This window comes from Populus nigra, chromosome 9 (genome assembly GCF_951802175.1).
Source record: "Populus nigra chromosome 9, ddPopNigr1.1, whole genome shotgun sequence".
NCBI lineage: Eukaryota > Viridiplantae > Streptophyta > Magnoliopsida > Malpighiales > Salicaceae > Populus > Populus nigra.
Window position 1 is genome coordinate 7,331,835 of NC_084860.1, and position 21,928 is coordinate 7,353,762.

General features: G+C 31.2%; 1 protein-coding gene across 3 annotated transcripts; it reads left to right on the plus strand.

The window, feature by feature from the left end:
* Window positions 1–8,965: 8,965 nt before the first annotated feature.
* Window positions 8,966–21,183, plus strand: LOC133703751 (putative hydrolase C777.06c). 3 transcript variants are annotated; one of them, XM_062128386.1, is made up of 10 exons: window positions 8,967–9,315; window positions 9,426–9,564; window positions 9,652–9,779; window positions 10,229–10,376; window positions 10,478–10,583; window positions 10,805–10,863; window positions 15,235–15,270; window positions 15,352–15,461; window positions 15,555–15,616; window positions 20,261–21,183. In XM_062128386.1, exons 1-9 carry the CDS (start codon window positions 9,143–9,145, stop codon window positions 15,613–15,615), a joined length of 960 nt encoding a protein of 319 aa, XP_061984370.1. In that variant the 5' UTR covers window positions 8,967–9,142; the 3' UTR covers window position 15,616; window positions 20,261–21,183. The 3 variants fall into 3 exon arrangements, 2 of the variants coding, with proteins under 2 accessions (XP_061984370.1, XP_061984371.1); XM_062128387.1 differs by having other exon boundaries at window positions 20,269–21,183; XR_009843930.1 differs by lacking the exon at window positions 20,261–21,183 and having other exon boundaries at window positions 8,966–9,315; window positions 15,191–15,270; window positions 15,555–15,690.
* The last annotated feature ends 745 nt before the right edge of the window (window positions 21,184–21,928 follow it).

Sequence of the window (21,928 nt, forward strand, 5' to 3'; positions counted from 1 at the left end):
ATTCACCTTATTTTTGTAGTTATCTTAAGGCATAAGCAATTAATTTGTCATGTTGTATTAGTACACAACCAAAACTTTTATTAAAAGCATCACTATAAACCACAAACTCTTCTTATCTCTCTAGAAAGGTCAACACCAGAGCTGATGTCAACCTTCTTTTTAACTCTAGAAAACTTTCTTCAGACTCTTTAGACTATTTAAACTTGACTTTATTGCTAGTAAATTAAGTTATTGGAGAGGCTATAATAGAGAATCCTTCTATAAATTTTTTATAGTAGACCTCTCCCACTCCAACACCACTTATATCTTCTTAGTATCCACATATATAACTTTCTTAGATATTACATGCCTTGAGAACACCACCTCATTAAGCCAAAATTCACATTTATCCAATTTTATACACAACTTATTTTGCCTAAAAACCCTTAGCATTATTCTCAAGTGTTGTTCATATTCTTCTTAAGAGTTGGAACACACCAAAATATCATCAATAAACACCACCATAAACCTATCAAAATAAGGTCAGAAGATTTAATTTATGATGTGTATAAACATCACAAAGCATTTATCAACCTAAAAGGCATCATCATAAACTTATAATGCCTATAACAAGTCCTAAACGCAGTATTTTGCACATTTTGCTCTTTTATCCTTAGTTGATGATACCCAAACCTCAAGTCTATCTTCGAAAGCACTTGCATACCTCTTAACTAATAAAATAGATTATCAATTCAAGGAAGCAAATACTTGTTTTTTACAATCACCCTATTCAGTTATTTGTAGGGGTACCATCCTTCTTCTTCACAAATAAAACAAAAGCTCTCTAAAATGAATTGCCTGGTCAAATGAACTCATTATTTAGAAATTCTTGCAGTTGTACTTTTAATTATTCCATCTCTATCAGGCCATCATATAGAAAGACTACAATATAGGCATTGTGCCCGACAAGATTTTTATAGAAACTTCAATCTTTTTCTAAGGGGTAATCATAGCCACTAATCAGGAAACACATCTCGAAATTACTTTACTATAGGGATATCAACCAATTCCTTACTTGTTTTCTTAAAATCCACAACATGTTAAATAGGCATGCCACCATCTTCTTATCAATCTCCTAGTTGTCATTGTTGATATTATATAATTAGGTACAACATTTCTTTCACCCCTAAACTCCACTTCATCTTCATTTGGTACTTTAAAAGTCATTATCTTGGCATACCAATCCATCTTAGCATGATGTATGCTTAACTAATCCATTTATAGAATTACATCAAAATCATATACTTCTAAAGGTACTAAAACTACCATCAAACTATAACCCTTATTTGTACATTACACATCATCTACTTCTACCACTTTCCTCGAAGGAGTGCTAACATCTAGTTCTTTTTTTTAATTTACACTTAGGCATATTTAGTATATTAACAAATTTATATGCTACAAAAGAGTGTGTAGCTCCATGATTTAACAATGTATGTCCTTTTTTTTTTCATGATCAGTTATCATATCTGTCATTGATAAGTACTTAAAAGTGCATTTTTGTTAAGGTTTTATATCATCATATTGCACTTTAAGTATCATTAAATTTTCTAACTTAAGCATGTTTTATAATAACAAGTATAATAATATAAGATATCTTTAATTTATGGTAAATACTTGTTTTCAATACAAGTTTGCAAAATAGGCATACCTCAAAATTCAGAGGGCTGATTGATGTATTTAACTATTGAAGTTGAGGAGACAAATAGAGGGTTAAGCTTAGAGAGTTCTAGTTGGGCTGATTCAATTCAAATTGGAACACCATTTGATTTTTAGGTTATAACTAGAGTTGTAGACCTTGGATTTAGTTGTGGTTTAGCTTAATGGAAAGCTAAGACATAGTCCTAAATTACTATACTTGTTTTAAATATCATTAGTGGATTGTTTAACCTTGGCAATTTTTTTTTATCTTTGTTTAATCTTTACATTAATATCACATTTCAAAGTTCTCTTCAACTCTATTTCTTTTATTTTTTATGGTTTTGTATTATTAACATCCTTGTGGATCGACCCTAATCTTGTAGGATTATATATTATTTTGACATTCTTACACTTGAAAAAAGACATCAATCATTTGATCATGTCATAAGACTTAGGAGCTTCAATTAGTTTAATGCCAAAATCTATTTATGAAACTCTTAGCCTTGGTCCTTTAACCAAAACTAGTATTATTATTCAACTTTTTCATTATTCCTTTTTTTATCCTATTGGTATGTTTGAGGATATGTTAGTCTGGTATTTTCTAATGATTTTTACATGTTTGATATTGAAGATGATAACTCATCTAATTCATCACCCATTCTTTTAGGAAGACTTTTACTTAGGACATCTAGAACTAAGTTGATGTGCATACAAGAATATTAACTATGGAGTTTGATGGTGAAATAGTTGAATTTAATATTTTCAATGTCATACAATTTTCTAATGATGTATATTTTGTTATATGCTTGGATATTATAGATTATTTTATGTAACAAATGTTTGATTTAGTACTGATGATAAATTGAATGTGATGATAAGCCTTCTACAAAAGGAGGGCAAGTTGTATATAATAACTTAGTTGATTCAGTTATGATATTGCAGGTTTTCCAAACCATGCCAGGTATAATGAGGTTTCTCATGATTTAATTATCTCCCACAATAGGCTTTTACCTTTTACTTTACAAGCACTCTGAACTTGAATGAAACCTTTGCTTAATCACTTAAGGTATACTTTCTTAGGTAATAATGATATTTTACAAGTGATTATTGCAAACAACTTAATAGGTGTGCAAGATGAGAGACTTGTGTGTGTGCTTTGTGACTATAAAATCGCAAATTGGATAGACCTTGTTGACATTAAAGGAATTATCCCTTCCACTTGTATACATCATATACTTTTGGAAGAGAACTCAAAGCCAATAAAGGAGATGTAAAGGAGTTTGAATCTATCTATGATGGAGGTGGCGAAAGATAAAAGTTTAAAGCTTTTGGATTCTAGAGTAATATACCCTATTTGTTTCATATCAAGTGAGTAAGTCCAATCCATATAGTTCCTAAGAAATTAAGGATTATAATGGTGCAAAATAAAGATGTTGAACTTGTCCCTACATGCATCAAAAGTGGGTGGAGAATATTTGTTAATTACCGCAAGTTGAATTTAATCATTAATACACTTATATTATTCTATCTTTTAATACTTTAATCTAATTTTTTATACGTATTTTAAGTTTTATAGTAGCTTACTTTACTTGTTTTGTGTTTAACAGCACTATGGAGACACAAAGTGTAAATATGAGTTAAATAAAGCATTTTTAGCACAATTTCAAGCAAAAAATAGAAATATAACATTGGGATAAGTCATTGGAGCTAAGAGTGCAAATAATAATTGTATTAGTAACCCAACTTGAACAAGGAATCCTAGTGGGGTTAAGATTGGTCAGAGCAAATTTGCCAGATTGGACCATCGTGTACTCTTTAGACCATATCTAAAGCTACAGATGAAATTTTGTTGCTATTAAAGTTGAGCTAAAAACTAGAAATAACAAGATTTCAATACATATATGGTAGGCTTTGTAACTCATCCAGACGAGGGATAACAACATATTTTAAGTCAGGTTTGAAATTTGCCAAAAAATTAGTATGAGTCTAGCCCATCTTTCCATGTTGGGATGATGACATGACAGCTCATTAATGACATGGCAAAGGCCCCAAATGACCAAGAAAACTTTGAAAGGTCAAAGTCAATGCAAAAGTCATTATAGTTAGATTACTATAAGGAAGCTTTAAAGTAATAATATTATGAACTAGTTATTAACTGTGAAACTTCTTCACCTACCCAGCTCCATATATAACAAATCCTAACCTCTAAAAAAAGGGTTCATGTTCATAACATAGAAAACGAGAATGAGGGATTATTTTATTTTTAGAATTATTTTTTAATATTTGTTCTTTTTTAAATTTATGACGAGTTTAGTTGTTAATTTCAAAAAGTTAATACTCTTGAATCTTAAATTATCATGACGATTTGTGTTTAAAATTATTCTATATATGATTGTGATACATGAATATCTTATGTTTTTCTATGATTAAATTTAATAGTTGATGATATAAATTCTTTATAATGAACAATATATGTTTTTGGTTTTAAATCTATTGTTATTGATTAGTTTATGTCGAATGCATAACTAATTAACTTAAATAGAAAAGGTATCTACTTTTTAAACTCATATTTGATTATTTGTTACTTGAAAAACACAAGTCTTGATTAAATTAAATTCTCATGTGTGTTTAAGTTTCATAATCAATTGCATCGATCTTGATATAAATGTTGTCATATAATTAAATCTTGCATTCATAATGAAGGTTATTACGTGATTAAGATTAATTGATGCATGGATGTTAGGTTAACTAAAAATAAGGATAGGTAGAAAAATGTGTTTTTCATGATTGATTTATTTATCATCCCAAATCAAATTAGAAAACATATTAAAATTCAATGATTGATGCTTAATTATCCTTGAGTTATACTTCTTATAAAAAAAACATTTTTCTTTTTATTTTTTTACATTCTGTTGATTTGCCTTTTATTTTTCAAAATTAATTTCTTTTGTTTTATTATCTTTCTAAGTTGTTTGAGTTCTTTTAGATCATAAACAAGGCCCACTTTTAATTACTTATAATTTAAATTGCATTTTAGTTAATTTAGTTAGATTAGTATATTTAGTACTTCTTTACTTGGTTTATTTTAATTTAAATTGAAATATCTTGTCTTGATTGAGTAATTTAGTTCTAATATTTGTATCTCTAGGAGACGATACCCTTAATTTCTATACTATAAAGGTTTGAATTTTCTCGACTTTAATACTTGTCAAATTTTTAGCATTGTTTCCTGGGATTCCGGTCCTTGTTTACTTGAATCAAACTTCTATTTTTTGTTTAGTTTAGCTTAGCTTACTTGGTACTTTAGAATAAAATGGAATACCTTTTGGTCTATGCAACGTATTTGCTACTTTTTAAAAATGCATGATAAGTATATTTGTAGATTATGTAGAAAGAATCATAGAGTTTTTTATGAATGATTTTACTATTCATGGTAATTCTTTTGATGCATGTTTTGAAAACTTAATATTGTATTTTGAAAAGATGCACGAAAATTAACCTTATTTTGAATTATGAAAAGTGTCATTTTTTGGTTGAATAAGGAATAGTTTTAAGGCATGTAGTTTTTTTTTCAAAGGTTTGGAAGTTGATAAAGCTAAGATAGATATTATCTTTTCCTTGTGTTATCTTGTGAGTGTGCGGGAAGTTCATTCTCAGGTTTCTATCAGATATTATCAATGACTTTTCAAAAATAGCATTGACCCTATGCAAATTGTCTGCAAAAGATGTGAATTTCATGTTTGGTCATAAAGTTCTTCTTTTTCATTCTTGTTTGAAGCTTTTTCCTAATACGTTGTGTTCTCATTGAATTGAACCCTTTATTGTTACTAACATCTTTAAATATGATGCAATCAAAATTCAAAGTTTAGAAACGAACAAAGTTGTAATGACCCGTAATTTCATGACAATTTTAATTTCTTATATATATAATTTTCCAAAATAACTATAATTTCTTCAACACATTAATTGTATTCAAATAACAAGACTTTTAAAATTTGCAGCATACAAACACTTAAATAGTCTCATTAGATAACCGTAATAAACTCCTTTTGGATTATAGACAAAAGGCCCAAAACAAAACCTAACTAAAATTAAAATCCAAAATACTTAATAAGCCCTAAATAATGACTAATTGGCAGCCATGTTTCATATTAAGAAAATAAATCCCAAATTAAATATAAAAAAGTTTGAAATTAATAAAACCAAAACCAAAACCCAAATAATAACTTAGTTCAACATAAAACAACTTAAATAGCCTAAATAAATGTCTTTCTTGCTTAAAACCCTTTTATAGCTGAAATTAGTATTTTAAAAGGTCTAGGATTGTTATAGCAACCCTTGATGTCCCAAATAAGCTAGGAAAACTTGTGTTTTAATTTTTGAATTAAATCTCTTAGTTGTTGCCCCTTTTAGCTTCCTTGAATAACATGAAATCCAATAACAAAGAATGTTCCTCTTTGCTGCCACCTTTAGTGTTCTCTTTTTACCACATGAAAACTTCCTAAAAATAAGTACACAAATAGTGATACCAGCCCGTTTTCCCTATGTAATTAGGATATGTAAGAAATCCTTGTGATAAAAGGATTTTGAAACATTAATTACTCATCAAACTAGAAACTTCTACTATCAAAACCCATACAAATTATTAAGCCCCCTAACCAACATAAGATAAGGCCCAAACATGCCTCACATACTGCCACTATGCAACCCTGATGAGCCTTGAACCATATCGAACCTATATTGACTTGATTAGGCTGAGAACATCATCAACTTAGTTAGGCCAAATAGAGCTTTAATTTGGACCGTATCATCCTCCTTTTATTCAAAAAGATTTGTCCTCAAATCTGTAATATGAGAAACTTCTTCTAGGAGCAATTTATTATTATCATGTTGTAGTAAGGAATCACCACAACTACTTTACATAGATTTGTTAGTAGAAAAGATGTTTTGAATGAATCTCTCTCACATAAACAAACTTTCTTATTTTCTCTTAATTTTCTCATTTTTTTAATCGACTCATGGCCAATTTATTATCTTTTTTCAGTTATACTCTCTCTTCTAAGTTTGATTTGATCCTTATACACTTATTTAGATGTTAAAGATATAATAATTATAGATTTACCATCTTTCACAAATGAATGTCTATTATGGAATTCGTCATGCATAACCTTCCAATCAAACTACCATTATCTACCCAACAATAAATGACTCGCATGCATAGGAATAACATCACATAACATCTCATCATAATATTTTCCAATATAGAATGAAACTAAAACTTGTTTTATCACCTTCACCACACCACAATCATTCAACCACTAAAGTTTATAAGGCATAAAATGTTTTGTAGTATGCAAATTTAGTTTATCCACTAGAGTAGTACTAGTTATATTAGTGCAATATCCACTATTTATGATCATACTATATATCTTATTTTGAACACGACATCTCGTATGGAAGATGTTCTCTTTTTGCTTCTCTAAACCAGTCACCTTAACCTACACTTTCAATGGTCTTTTAACCATAAATGTCTCTCTCTTAATCAAATACTCAAAACCATCATCACTTGCATCTTAATATGGAAAACTCCCAAGATATACTAAAATTAGAGTTGAATGGTTTGAAACTTAACCCAATAAGAACCTACTTAAAGAACCAAAATTATACGCAATGATCACCCCCACCTACACCTTTAAATAGATTCAAATGAGTAGTGTAAAATCACAATGAAGTTGATCAACGCTTTGAAGAGTTTGTAGGTTCAATCAAAAACTTAGTATGAGAATTACTTAACCATAAGAGATAGCAAGAATGCCAGTTTATTTATTAAAAAAATAATTTAATAGTCTAACCTCTAAAACTCTCTACAAAATAGTATTTATACTAGAAAGAATCCTAAATCTAATAGGATATCCCTAATAAATTTGAATAAACATAATAAATAATAATAATAATCCAATAAACCTGAATTTAGATAAAAGCTCTAAAATCTCTAAAAGGCTTAATAGTAACTAAAAGATAAATAAAGCAATAGTCTAACTAGTTTAAATAAGACTAAAGTGATTTTTGTAATCTGCTGGCAAAATTAAAGCTAAAATTCAAATGTATGGTTCTCTCTTGTCTTAATGAATTAGAGTACGTGTCATATATCACTAGAAATATATGAATGTCTAATTTTCAATGCAACAAGAATTGTATGATAATTCATTTTTTTAGCTCTAGTTATGACCAAAACATTAGATAAAGGTCAAAACTAACAGATTTAAATCTTCTTATTTTAATTTTTTTTTGTAATGTTTGAATGCCCACTAATAATCCCTTTTTGAATATAAATTAAACTAATCAAAGCTTGTTCTTCATTATTTAATATCTTTTAAAATCCACCTTGACCCATGTGTCTTGAAGATGATAACTGAAAGCCTTTTTGAACTTCTTAGCTATAAGTTTTGTCATTAGATCAATTGGAACCTCTAACAGATCTTTTGGTATTGTTTGGATTGCATCACATCTTCAATTGATGGTATATCCTCCTTATCACTACCTTTATTATCAATCATAACCTCTCTATAGCCTTTATAACCATTGCTAACTTGTTTGAACATTGTGAAGCAACATAACCTACTTCTAAATAACAAAAACATTATATCACGGTTACGGGATGTAAGAGTTTCTATTTTACCTCTACTATCAATGGAGATATCTTTCGTTTCTCTATGAGGGTTGGACCTGCTCCCTATTTTCAGTTGAAATTAGGCAACCCTCATATCCGCCTTCCAATTAGGTCTCTATAATGACAAAAGACCTAAAGATTTAATGAAAGATCCGACTACATACCCTCACTATAAATGGAGTGACAATTATTTATTCAGGAAAGGAAAACTTATGGTGGGAAACAATCCAGCATCAGCTCATAACTGTTTATCATGATACATCCTTGGAAGGACACTCAGGTTCTACAATCACAACAACAAGGGTCGCCACACATGTTTTACTTGAAAAAATAACAAAAACAGACCAGATAATATGTAAGAGAATGTCCAACTTATCAACGATGCAAAACAAAAAATATGGCCAATCTAAGATTATTACGAGGCATTATTAGTGACAACAACACTGTTCATAGACATCAGTATGGATTTCATAATTGGCATCTCTCAATCAGAGGACAAGGAAATTATCTTCAAAGTGATGGATAGGTTCAATAAAAATGCATACTTTATGACACTTTCACACCCCTAAGAGAACTTATTCCCATGATCTACTTATGCCTGCATATGAAGGCAGTTGTAACAGAGGGAATATAAAAATAAATAAAAAAAGAAATATAATTCTTTTTCCCTCTCTACAGTTAGCATGCTTTTTTTTCTTTCCTTGTTATATTCCATTCTCCTTCTTATTTGTTAGCCATTCTTTTCTCAAATCCCTTGTTCCCACACTACACACCCCTAATCAAATCTGAAAAATGGAGTCCCAAAACAGCAACATTTGTAATAACAGATCGGCTCTAATCTTCCTTGGGACAGGATGCTCGAGCGCCGTCCCCAACGTCAGGTGCCTCCTCCAGCCATCAGATCCTCCTTGCTCCGTTTGCTCTCAGGCCCTCTCCGTCCCTCCCAACCAAAACCCCAACTACAGGTTCGATCTATCATATTTGGTCCGTTGTGGAATTAATGTAATGTTGATGGATTTAATTAATTAATTAAAAATAAAAGTGAGTTTGGTGTTTTGTTGGGTGTGGGTTACAGATGCAATACATCACTCGTTATAGATCACTACAGTGAGAGTGATAATGCACACAGCTATATTTTGATAGATGTGGGTAAGACATTCAGGGAGCAAGTCCTTAGGTGGTTTACTCTCCACAACATTCCTCGTATTGATTCTGTAAGGCTTATGATCATGATTTCCTATATATTATATTATTTCTCATTTTGAGGCCACTTGGACTGATTTTTTTTTTATCAACTGCAGATCATTTTGACTCATGAACATGCTGATGCAGTTCTTGGTCTTGATGATATACGTGCTGTGCAACCATATAGCCCGATAAATGACATTGATCCCACTCCCATCTACCTAAGTCACCATGCAATGGATAGGTAACTATTCTCTTCTTTCTGGGTTTGTTTTATCGCCATCACCTTTACTACTTTTTCCCCATTGGCAGGGCATGTTTGATAATTAATGATCATTTGATGCTTTTGTCTGCTCATCGTTCCTTCGTTGTGAGTTTTGAGATAATCAACACAAGGACTGAAGTCTATTTGATGAAAGTAACTTGAACATCTATTAAGACTTCTATAGTTGATAAGATTTGAAGGTTTAAAAGAGGAAAGATAACTATTTTCCTGCCAGTCGAGTCATACTGATGCAATGTAACTATAGAAGTGAATACTCTACAACAAACCAAGGTCTTATGCAGACTTCCTGATCATAGAACTTATTTATGTGGTGTGCCATTCGTTTGATTTATTATTGTACTTTGCACTTTACTTCAATCCGACTTTTAACATTACTTGATGTCACTGCATGTTTTGTCTTTGAGCAGCATTGCAGAGAAATTCCCTTACTTGGTACAGAAACAATTGAAGCCAGGCCAGGAAATAAGACGAGTAGCACAGCTGGACTGGCATATAATTGAGGAAGACCATCAAAGACCATTTGTTGCATCAGGCATACAGTTTGTTCCTTTGCCAGTTACCAGATCTGAACCTTTCTTAAAATATGTGTAAACTACTAAAACTCTATCTCTCTACCCTGTTTCTTATTCTTGTGTCATCTTTGTTCTGTAATGTAGGTGATGCATGGAGAAGATTATATTTCTCTGGGGTTTCTCTTTGGTGAAAAATGTAGAGTAGCTTATATATCTGATGTTTCACGCATTCCATCTAGCACAGAGCATGGTTAGTTTTATTTTGTTCACTTTTCTTGTAAGAATTTATTTGGAAGCATATATTTGCACTGTTTAGACATGTTAAGAGTCCCTTAATTCTGTGCACGAATGGAGATGATTCATTGTCATGTGGAGATATTTTCAATGGCTGTGGAATGTGTAAAAAGAGGATGGTTTTCTGGGGATCTGTGCTGTCATGTTTTTGATACAGTGACATATTGGTTTTTGCAGTAATTTCAAAAGCTAGTGCAGGGCAATTGGATATTCTGATCCTGGACACTTTATACAAGGTTAGTTGCAAAAATTCTTTATATTCTATTTTCTTATATTCCCTCTTTGAATCCAATGAATATTGGATAGTATCAGAGTGAGGTACAAACATCCACATTCTTTCATCAAATTTTGGTAGAATTTGCATATCATGTGGGAAAAATGAACCCTTGGGTGGTTTTGACACAAGCATTTTGTGTGCATGGGCTTGTACAAATATTGTAGTGTGTTCCTCTTTTGGTTGTCTTACAAAGTAAGCCATTTGCTATAGTTTTGTTTTTTGGTGTGTTCTCCAACAAAGTAAGTCATGTAAAAGCATAGAAAGTAATGACCGTGATTTGCAAAATGGTCCTCTTAATTTTCTTTGAATTCCAATTATGTGCCCAAGTCTCAATTTGTCATTTAATTTACAGACATCATCATTGTTACCTTGCCATCTAATTGCTTAACTTTTTATGGGATATTCAATGGAGGCTGAAATGTACCTCCACCAATTGCCAAGATGGAAGGCTGACCATTTTGGCAAATTAAGATTTTGAGTGAAATATGCAATTACACTGCGCGCACATTTTGTTGCATTTTTTTCTAATATTCAAAGTGGCACGGTGTTGTTTCAAGTGACTTGGGATCAAATCCTGCTCATATGTGAGATAGGAGGGAAGGGAATGGTCCCTTCTTGTTGTAGAGCTCAAAGCCCAATATCCTTCCAATGAACCAGAAAAAGGAAACCATATGATTTTGAAACTTGATCGAAATGGCTTTAGTAGTCAATATTTATAATATGCACTGCTCTTCTTATAAGGAAGGGATTTAGGGAAGGGAAATGTCGCTTCTTGTAGTATAGTTCGAGTCTAAATGGTCGTGGAAAAAAAAAGAAAAGGAAAAAGATTCATAATCAAATTATGGATTGAGATTGGTATATAGTTCTTGCTATTTGACTTTGATCAATAAATGTGGTTGATATGCAATTTTTTTTCACAAAATTGGATAATGCCAATTTATTTCATTCATATCTAATGTGAACTCAAGAATAAGAACCATTGAACCTATACACAAGAAAGAAACAAAACATGAAAGCTAAAAATAATATTTAAGGATAGCAAAAACTTGACACAATAATTACTTGAATCAAGACGCAAAAAAATATTGGATTGAAGACTCCAACCCAACAATTATAAGTAATCGCGAATTGAAAATATAAGGAAGAACGCTACAAAGACATTTGATCTTTGATAAGTTCAAGATAGTTTAATTTCAATGAAGAACCAATAAGTACGAGCAACCCTCACATAAGCACATAAAAACAAATAAAAGTTGTGGCAAAATCAATTATAATCCAATCTGAACCTTTGATGTTGTAGGCTGATTTGCATCATTCCTCTTCACCTAAAAAAGATTTAACCTTAAATTGTCACCTGTATTAACGGAGAAAGATAAAAAAACATTGAAAATTACACTGACACTCACCTGGAAGATCCGTTTTGTATGCATTGTCGTTGATCCTTTCTGGAATTTAAAATAGATCATCTCCCCTTTGATGTAACTTAGATCTCTAATGGGCTAGAAATCTCTCTTTCTGCATTTGCACCCAAGCCCAATAACCACTAGGTATACTATCTGTGGGCAATACATCATAATTCTGCAACAAAGAAACAACACTATTTTGCACAGGATTGTTAGTATAAAGAACATTTTTAACAAAAGACTGTCTTGCATAACAACTCTCATGCTTCTTTGTTTTTCTCCCAACACTATCTTTTCTTTTTTGCCCCTCCACTGTTGACTAGCTTGCTATTATTCTCTCTTGACCGAATTTGACTTTTTTCCCTGCTCAAAGCTCACTATCTCTCCATGATTTTCACTCCTTTTGGCTTCCCTTTCTCTGTTGAGTTTCAATTGGTCTTCATAGACTTGTTTCAGTGACAATAGTACAAATGTGATGGATTTTCCATCTAAAGAATATCTATTTCTAAACCTATCATGCACTACTCTCCTATCAAACAAGCACAAACACCCCAATGACAAGTGACTTGCATGCATAAGAGCCACATCACACCAAACCTCATCATTGTATTTTCCAATCGAAAAAGACACCAAGACCTGTTTATTAACTTTAACTTCTCCACATTCATTCAATCATTAAAGCCTATATGGTCTATGATGTTTAATAGTGACTAGATTCAATTTTCTAACAAATATAAGACTAGCAACATTAAAACAACTCCACCATCACTAATCATACTACATACTTTGTAGTATGATATGGCTTGTATGGAGGATATTCTCCCTTATTGTTCCAAATCATCTTTCTTGATCTGAACATTTAGTGCACGTCGAATAACCAATGATTCTTCCTTAATTGGATACATTACATTTTCATCGCTAGCATCCTCAAGTGGTGGCATCTTATCATTAGTGTTGTCACTCTCGATCTCAATCTCGTTGTAATCTTGTAAAATCACAACTCTCTTGTTTGGCCAATAAGAAGCTACATGTCTAACTCCCAAACATTTAAAACACTTAACTTCATGGTTAAGAGTAGATTAAGCATCAAATTTACCTTTAGAATCATTAGCCACTTCTGTTTTTGACCGAAACTATCAATAGACAACTAATTTGACCGAAACTAACAATAGCAAAACAAAGAAATTTTGTGGTCGACGTAAAAGAAACCAATTTTGCAATTCAAAATTACTCGAACCTACTTGTGTTCAAATAACCCCGAAATCATTTATCAAAACTTAGATATCCAATACTCCAAGAAATATTAGATTCTGGTGTATATTTTTAAATCCTGAATTCAAACTTTTGTCACTTCTACTTTGTAGTAGATTTCACAATATGTGATTTTCAACCCTTTTTTATACTATGCTGCAACAATTAGATGTAAAGAAAACAATGAAACTAAACGGAAACTTAAAGAAAGATATAATATGATTTTAAAGCCTTGCTTTGATACCAGCTTATGCGAAGGTGGAGGGTAAGAACTCTTGAACCAACATGCATGGAAGAAACAACTTAAGAAAGCTAAAAATTATATCTAAGGATAGCAAAAACTCAACACTATGATTACTTGAACCAAGACATCGAAGTTATCGGAATGAAGACTCCAACCTAATTATTTTAAGTAATCATGAATTGTAAGTATAAGGATGAATGCCACAAAGACAGTTGATTTTTTTGATAAATTCAAGACTCTTTAATGAAGAGCCAATAGGTATGAATAATCCTCACATAAGCACACAAAAGTTGCAGCAAAATCAATAATAATATGATTTAAACGCAGAAACTTAAAAGAAAGATATATTTTGATTTTAAAGCCTTGCTCTGATATTAATTTATGCGAACCCGGAGGGTAAGAACCCTTGAACCCATATGACTGGAAGAAATAACTCAAGAAAGCTAAAAATCATATTGAAGGATAGCAAAAACTCAACGCAATGATTACCTGAACCAAGATATCGAAGTTATCGGAATGAAGACTCCAACCGATGATTTTAAGGAATTGTGAATTGTAAGTATAAGGATGAACGCCACAAAGGCAATTGATCTTTTTGATAAATTCAAGACTCTTCAATGAAGTGCCAATAGGTATGAATAATCCTTGCACAAGCACACAAAAGTTGTGGCAAAATCAATAATAATCCAATCTGAATAGTAATCTTTACAAAAGAGTATTTATAGTGTCAAAATAGACTTAACCTTAATGGACTAATGGGCTGACATTAAACCTAATTTAATAATATGACCCAAAATATGAAAACTAAACATAAAACCCAAGTCTGAATAAAAAACAAGGTTGCCGTATGTTGTCCAAAAAACGAGTTAGTGACTTTTGTATATCCTTGAAAAACCAACTTTGTAGTCCTTGATAATTAAGGAAAAGTAGCCTACTTTGTCTTGCAAATCAAAGACAAGTTGTCAGCTTTATTACCTAGGAAGATAAGTAAAGTTGCTGCCAACTAAGAATCCTTAAATAATTAGGATTCTTTGTAAACGTAGAACTCCTAAGCTGCCACTGGTCCTTGTAGAATAAGGAAAAAACTTGTAGCTGCCTCTCCCTATGCTGCCCAATGTGCCAAAAACTTTATGCCCATGGATCAGTCCCTTCCTTTGCATGGATCAAATTAAGGTATGATCATCACTTGTAGCTTGTCTTAGCTCAAATATTCTAAATAAGCCCATTGAATGTTTCCTTAAGTTTCTTGACTCTTGGTCTTGAAATTGGTCCAACTAGCACTTTTAATGCATCCTTCAATATTATAGGCTGATTCACATCAATATCGCTGGACAACGTAGTGGATTTCATGTTGCCATTTTGCATTATAACTCATTGGTATCTTCCAGGAATTTATGTCATATAATCACCAATCTTTCTACCTCTTGTACAGAATGGGTCTCATAATACACACTTTTGCCTCCCTCAGGTTTGTCTTTCATTTCTCATCATTTAATTATCTTGGAACATTTTCATTCTTCTATTCTCACATGTTATGGTAAATATGCAGACTCTTGAGACAGTGAAGAGATTATGCCCAAAGCGAGCTCTTTTAATTGGAATGACCCATGAATTTGATCATTACAAGGACAATGACTTTCTAACGGAATGGTCTCAAAGGTATAAATTTCGCTTCACGTGATTAGACAAGAACCTCTATTCTTGTGTTTACAATAAATTAAAGAATTTGAACTTATAATTGTTTCCATGCAGGGAAGGAATACCAGTGCAGCTGGCGCGCGATGGTCTGAGAATTCCTGTAGAACTATCTTAAGGTCTGGATCAATATGAGCTTTACATTATATTCACTATTTTAGGCATATATTTATTTAACATGATTTTAAGCACATCTTCAATCTCTCTCATTCCTCAATAAAGGTGGTCTACTTGTTATTGATGTATCACTATACAGGGGGTTCCATTTAGCCATGAATATTTTTAATATCTTAAAACTATAATTACGCCTGCACATTAAAACACTAATTTAATGTTTTGACTTTTGTTATGCGGCAATGGTTAATGAAGGATTTGTTTTTATTTATTTATTTATTTTTGTTTTTAAGATTTCTGAATTCAGAACAGCTGTCCTTTGGTGCTTTTACCATCATATGGATGATGGTTCTATTAACTTGCCCATGCCGGTTGAGATATGAAACAACTGTTATCATTATATCATCTGTCATCCCATTTTGTGGGAAGCATAGACAAAATTTAATCATTTATAGCCTCAGCAGCTCAAGTGAAATTCAACTGTAGAATCGATTATTTTTATTATATGAAAGGCAGTTCAGGAAGAGGATGAAGGGTAGTGATTGATGTCAAACATGTTACCTGCACCATTCTCATGTTTGATAAGATTTCACAAATTATAGTAAGAAACTTTGAGGTAGTGTTGGGTTACCAATCCCGGGATAGAAGATAAGAGGAATAGAAACTTGTGCCAACCTCACAGAACTCACAATTAAGAATTGAGATACTTATCCAAGAAAATTAAAATCATATTAGATCATGACTCATTGATTATTTGAATCAAGAATCAAAAGAATATGGCTAGAACGCCACAAAGATGATCTTTATGATAAATTTTGAGAAGTTTAATGAAGAACAAAAGTAAGAGTGTTTATAAATTTTTTTTTCAAAAACCAATTTGTCTTCACATTCTAAAATTTGACTTAAGCAAAAATAAACTCTAAATAACTATGGATTGAAAGTTAAACATAAATAACTAACTTAAAAGTTAAATATAAAGTCCAAGTGTTGTATAAATAAAAACTTAATTTATGTAGTAACTTCTGGTCTTTATTGGAGGGTTTTATCAATGAATGATTGCTATAAAATTTTAACCCTATAGGAAAAAGAACCTTTAAAATCTAGCAAAATTTCAGTTTGATTTAATAGTTGGATTAAAAGTCATGACCCTTAACATAAAGTAGTGTAGCCAAGCTCTGGTACATGCTAATCATTCTCATCTCTTGCTTGGATCATATTGATCAAGGCTTGATTCTTCTTTAAACTTAACTTCATGCTTGACGCCACTTTAGAAGGAATTCTCGAAGCTTGCTTGACTCGAATGCCATAAATCAACATATTGAAAACCTCTTTGATCCTCTTGGCTCTTACACATTAATTGGTCAAATCAACACATGCAATAAATCTTGTGGTGTTGCTTGTTGATTCTTATCATTCTCTCTCTTGTCATAATGATTTGACTTTTAATCATCATATACATCAAAAAGAGAGATCATAAACATTAAATGTAGCATTAATATTATACTCGCTTGGAAGTGCCAATTTAAATGCCTTGTCATTAATATGTTCAAGGACTTGGAATGGACTATCCCTTCTAAGCTGCAACTTAGATTGCCTATAGGCTGAAATTTTTTTCTTTCTTATATGCACCAAAACTCAATCATCAAATTCAAAGATAACACGCCTACAACACTTGTTGGCTTTAAATGTATATTGTTCATTCTTCTTTTGTATTTGATGGTGAACACATTCATGGAGTTTCTTCACCATCTTTATACCTTTTGCACTAACAACGTAGCCAAGAGAAACAATTTTATTAATGCAAAAAGTATACTTTTTTAAGTTTGCTTATAATTTTTCATTTCTTAAAACATCAAGCACACAACACAAATGGTTAATATGATCCTCGAAGCTTTCAATGTACACCAAGATATCATCAAAATAGACTAATAAATCTTTCTATAAATGTGCTTGGTGCATGATTTATCAATCTTATAAATGTGTTTGGTGTATTAGTAATGGCATAATCAACCACTCATGTAACTCATATTTAGTTTTAAAAACAATTTTTCATTTATCTCATTTTTTCATTTTAATTTAATGATAACCACTTTTTAAATTAATTTTTGAAAAGATACATGAACCATATAATTCATATAACATGTCATCCAACCTAGGAATTAGATGTTAATAATTTTTTGTAATGTTGTTGATAGCCTAACAATTCATACATCATCTAGGACCCATCTTTTTTCGGCATAAGAAACATTGTTATTGCACATGGATTCATGCTCTTCCTTATGTACCCCTTAGTCATACGTGCCTTAACTTGTCTTGGAAGCTCATTTGTATTCTCCAAACTACTTTTATAGGCTGGTCAATTAGAAATTGCAGCTCTAGACACGAGATCAATTAGATGTTTTATTTCCCTAAATGGATCTAAACCACAAGGAACATCATCATGAAATGTATCCTCATATTCATATAACAAAGAAATAGCAATACTAGGAGAGATTGATCAATATTTTTAGTATTAAAACATGTCTTTTGGTAGAAAAGTACAAATATAGACTAGTTAGTATAAAAAACACTTTTTTGCATAAAAACTCACTTGTTTCTATATTTTTCTCTCAACAACCTCTTTTTCTTTCTTCTCATGTGGCCCATCTCTTTTCTCTCCTCTCAGTCATCTCTTTCTTTTCACTCCTCTTGGCCTCAGTCTCTCCTTTTAATTTCAATTGATCTTCATATACTTGTTTTGGGGTTAAAGATATAAGGGTAATTATTTTACTATCATTTACCAAAGAGTGCCTATTCTAGAACTCATCATAAATAAGCTCTCTATCAAACAACCATAATCTTCCCAATAGTACGTGACTTGCATGCATGAGAACAACATCACAAAATATCTCATCACTATACCTCCCAATTAAAAAAGAAATTAATGCATGTAATAAGAATCATCAAGCAGCAACACATGATCTAATAAAGATGCCAATTATGCCTATTACAAGGTCAATGACCAAGAAAATTAAAAAAACCTTCAATAGGCTTATTCAGGATATTTGAGTCAACTCAAGCTTTTAGACTTTAACAAGGGATGATTAGACTCTAATTAATGTAAATCCAAACAAGAAAAGGAGTTGGTGAAGCGATAATGATAAGGAGAGGCGGTTTGGGCTTGGTTTCCTCATGTTTTACAGGTTCCTTAAAGAGTTGGACAAGTTTAAGTTGGTTTTGGCCTTTATTTTTTCTAATGCATAGTTTTACGCAAACAAGAATAATTTTTTTTATTTAGCCATTGGATCATGCTAGAAGTTTTCTAGAAGATTCTAAAGGCCTTGTTTTCTATAGGGTTAAAATTTTATAGCGATCAAACATCGGGAAGACTTTGTGATAAGGTCCAAAAACTATTGTGCATGATTTACATTATTTTCGTAGTTGATTTATGATTCTTGTTCTTATTTGAATTAATACTCATTTATTATTTTTCCAGCTTTATTTATGATTTTTTTACTTATTATAAATATGATTATTTAGCTTGTATTTAAGATATTTTTAGAGAGTTTGTGAGTTGCTCATATTTTAGGTTCTTCATCGAACTTTTCTTGGACTTATAAAAGATCATCAATTTTTGTGATGCTCTTCCTATACTTCCAGTTTGCGATTCATTATAATCATAGGGTTGAAGTTCGTTTTTCACCAAATATCTTTGATTTCTTGGTTCAAGTAATCGTTGGATTTGTTTTCTATGAATCTGATTTTAGCTTTCTTGGATTATTTATATCTTGTTTGTGGGTTCAAAGGTTCTTGCTCGTATTAGTTGGTATAAGCGTAGGGCTTTAAAATTAGGTTCTATCTATCTATCCATCTTTAAATTATCTGTATTATTTGTTTGTAGTTTTCAATCTTAATTCTTGCGGCAATAGTATAAAAAAATGAAAAAAAAAGTTATGTTCAAAAAGGCTATTCTTGAATAAGAATTTGTATAGTACAAAAAAAAGTTGAAATCGTTTGTTGTTAATTCTGTTATAAAAATTGAAAGTTATGATTCTTAATAAATTGGCAAGTTAGCCTTCTACCAAAATTAGTTTGCTTACATACCAGCTTGAATTTGTTATTTGTCATTGATTTTAGGATTAGTTGAGTATACTTGGGGCTTGGGTATTTGTGAAAATTACAAATCAGTGTTTATTGAAATTAGTTTGCATTGTGAGTTAATTCTGTTTATTTGTTGTTGTTGTTGTTAGTTTCAGGTCAGTATAATCTATTGTGGTTTTGGGTTATTAGTCTTTCTTGCATATGTTTTCGTTTTCGTATTGGTTTTTATGTTTGTTGACATATTCATTGTTGTTTTTATTTTTGCTATTTTTTTTGTTGTTGTAAATTCATATTGTTGTCTTTTTTGTTTTTCATGATTGTTTTGAGTGCTAAAATCTATGGGTGATTGTTATGAGGCTGTGATTTTATTGTTTGTTATTATTTCCTTAAAGAATTGATTTTGACCATGCATCAATGCACCAAGGTGATGGATTTTAACAAGTATAGAAATCAAAGAGATGAGGGATTTCAACATGATGATAATTTCAGCGATAAAGGAATAGTAAGAGATTTTGAGTATCGTGATGGCTTAGAGAATTTTTTTGGAAGTACTAAGATAAAAATTATAGCGTTTCAGGGGAGGAATGATCTCGATGCCTATTTAGGTGAGAGAAAAAGATTAAGTTGATCTTTGATTGCCACCAATATTTGAAGGAGAAAAAAGGTAAAGCTTGTTGTTATTGAATTTACTGATTATGCGATAATTTGGTGTGATAAACTTGTTTTAAATAGGAGGAGAAACCATAAGAATCATATTGCCACTTCGTAATGCAAGAGCATCTTTTAATGGTTCTATTGATGTTTGGATACTTGAGTTTGGGTTGACAATGCAAATGGGTGAAGTTTTTGCTACTGTTTATAGTTAACCCATGAACCAAATTCGAGCCTGAATTTGTTTGTATTTATTGCTTGGTAAAATAATCTTATCCAGCGTGGTTTTCTAGTTCAGAATGTGGTCGTTCTAGATTGTCCTTCCATGCTACATTGAAGTTTTCTACAAGAAGTTATATCTATTTTTCTAAGTGTTTGTTTGTGTCTTTTAGAGTTAAAAACATGTGATAATTATTATTTGTCTAGTTTTCTAACAATCATATTTTTAGGTCTCAATTATGTTATTTTTTTACAAGAAGTTATGTCTATTTTTTAAGCATTCTAAGTGTTTGTTTATGTTTTTTATGAGTTAAAAACGTGTGATAATTATTACTTGTCTAGTTAGTATTTGTCTAGTTTTCTGACAATCATTTTTTTGGGTCTTAATTATGTTGTTTTGGTGTTAACCTAGACTTGAAGAGTGTTCCATGTAAATAATATTGAATCAGATTATGTATTTAGATCTTTTGGCAAAATTTGAATTGAGTCTTTGACATGTCCTTTTGACAATCTATCAAAGTTATGGATATCCTTTGTGAGTGGTGGACATATACCTTAAATTTGTATCTCTAAAGTAATGAGTGATTTGTATTTTTAGAATGATAGTTTATTCATTTCTGTATCTCTTAGGTTTTATACCTTGTAATCGTGAGTGAAACACTATCAATTATGTGTATGAAATGTTACCTTTTCATATCCATACCATCTCGATATCAAATTGGTATGAGAATTTAGGATTTACAATCATGATTGTTCATGGACGTCATGTTTATGAGAATTTAAGAGGGACATTTGTGCTCTTTAAATTGATGAAATGAGAAGACAAATTCAGTAATTCCAAGATTGTCTTGAACGATATGAGAATTGAGATGATGATAATAATGAGAATAACACTGAAATTGGTTTTTCTTGCAATAATAAGGAGGATGTTAATTCTTTCTACCACATATCACATCATGATGCTATTGACAATTCTTCTTCTTAGCATCAAAGAAAGAATAAAATATCTTTACAAGATTCTGTTGTGAGAGTTGATATTATTGAATTTAAAGGGAAAATGCAACTTGATAATTTCATTGACAAATGATTTTTTTTATTTCAAAGAGTATCTTGATGATAAATGTCGTAATGTGCACGATGTCGAATGGTAAAGCTACCTCCTTAAATGAAGGGTGTTTGGGGTTCAATTATAAAGTTATGATTAGAGGGAGTCTCCATCTAGTTATCATGGTCATTAGAAAACCTGTGGTTTGCGAGAGCCTAGGTAAGGGGATTAGTTTTGCAAGAGGAATATACATCACCCTCAGTGTATCATATCTAAGGTAAGTTGTATTATTGATTGATTTTTATTCCAAATCGTGTTCTAT

Excerpts from the sequence above, each read along its gene's own strand:
- LOC133703751 (XM_062128386.1), top strand. The coding sequence starts at position 9,143 with ATGGAGTCCCAAAACAGCAACATTTGTAATAACAGATCGGCTCTAATC. Across the intron at positions 10,377-10,477 it reads TACAGTTTGTTCCTTTGCCA|GTGATGCATGGAGAAGATTA; the intron begins GTTACCAGATCT and ends TCTGTAATGTAG. Across the intron at positions 15,271-15,351 it reads CACACTTTTGCCTCCCTCAG|ACTCTTGAGACAGTGAAGAG; the intron begins GTTTGTCTTTCA and ends GTAAATATGCAG.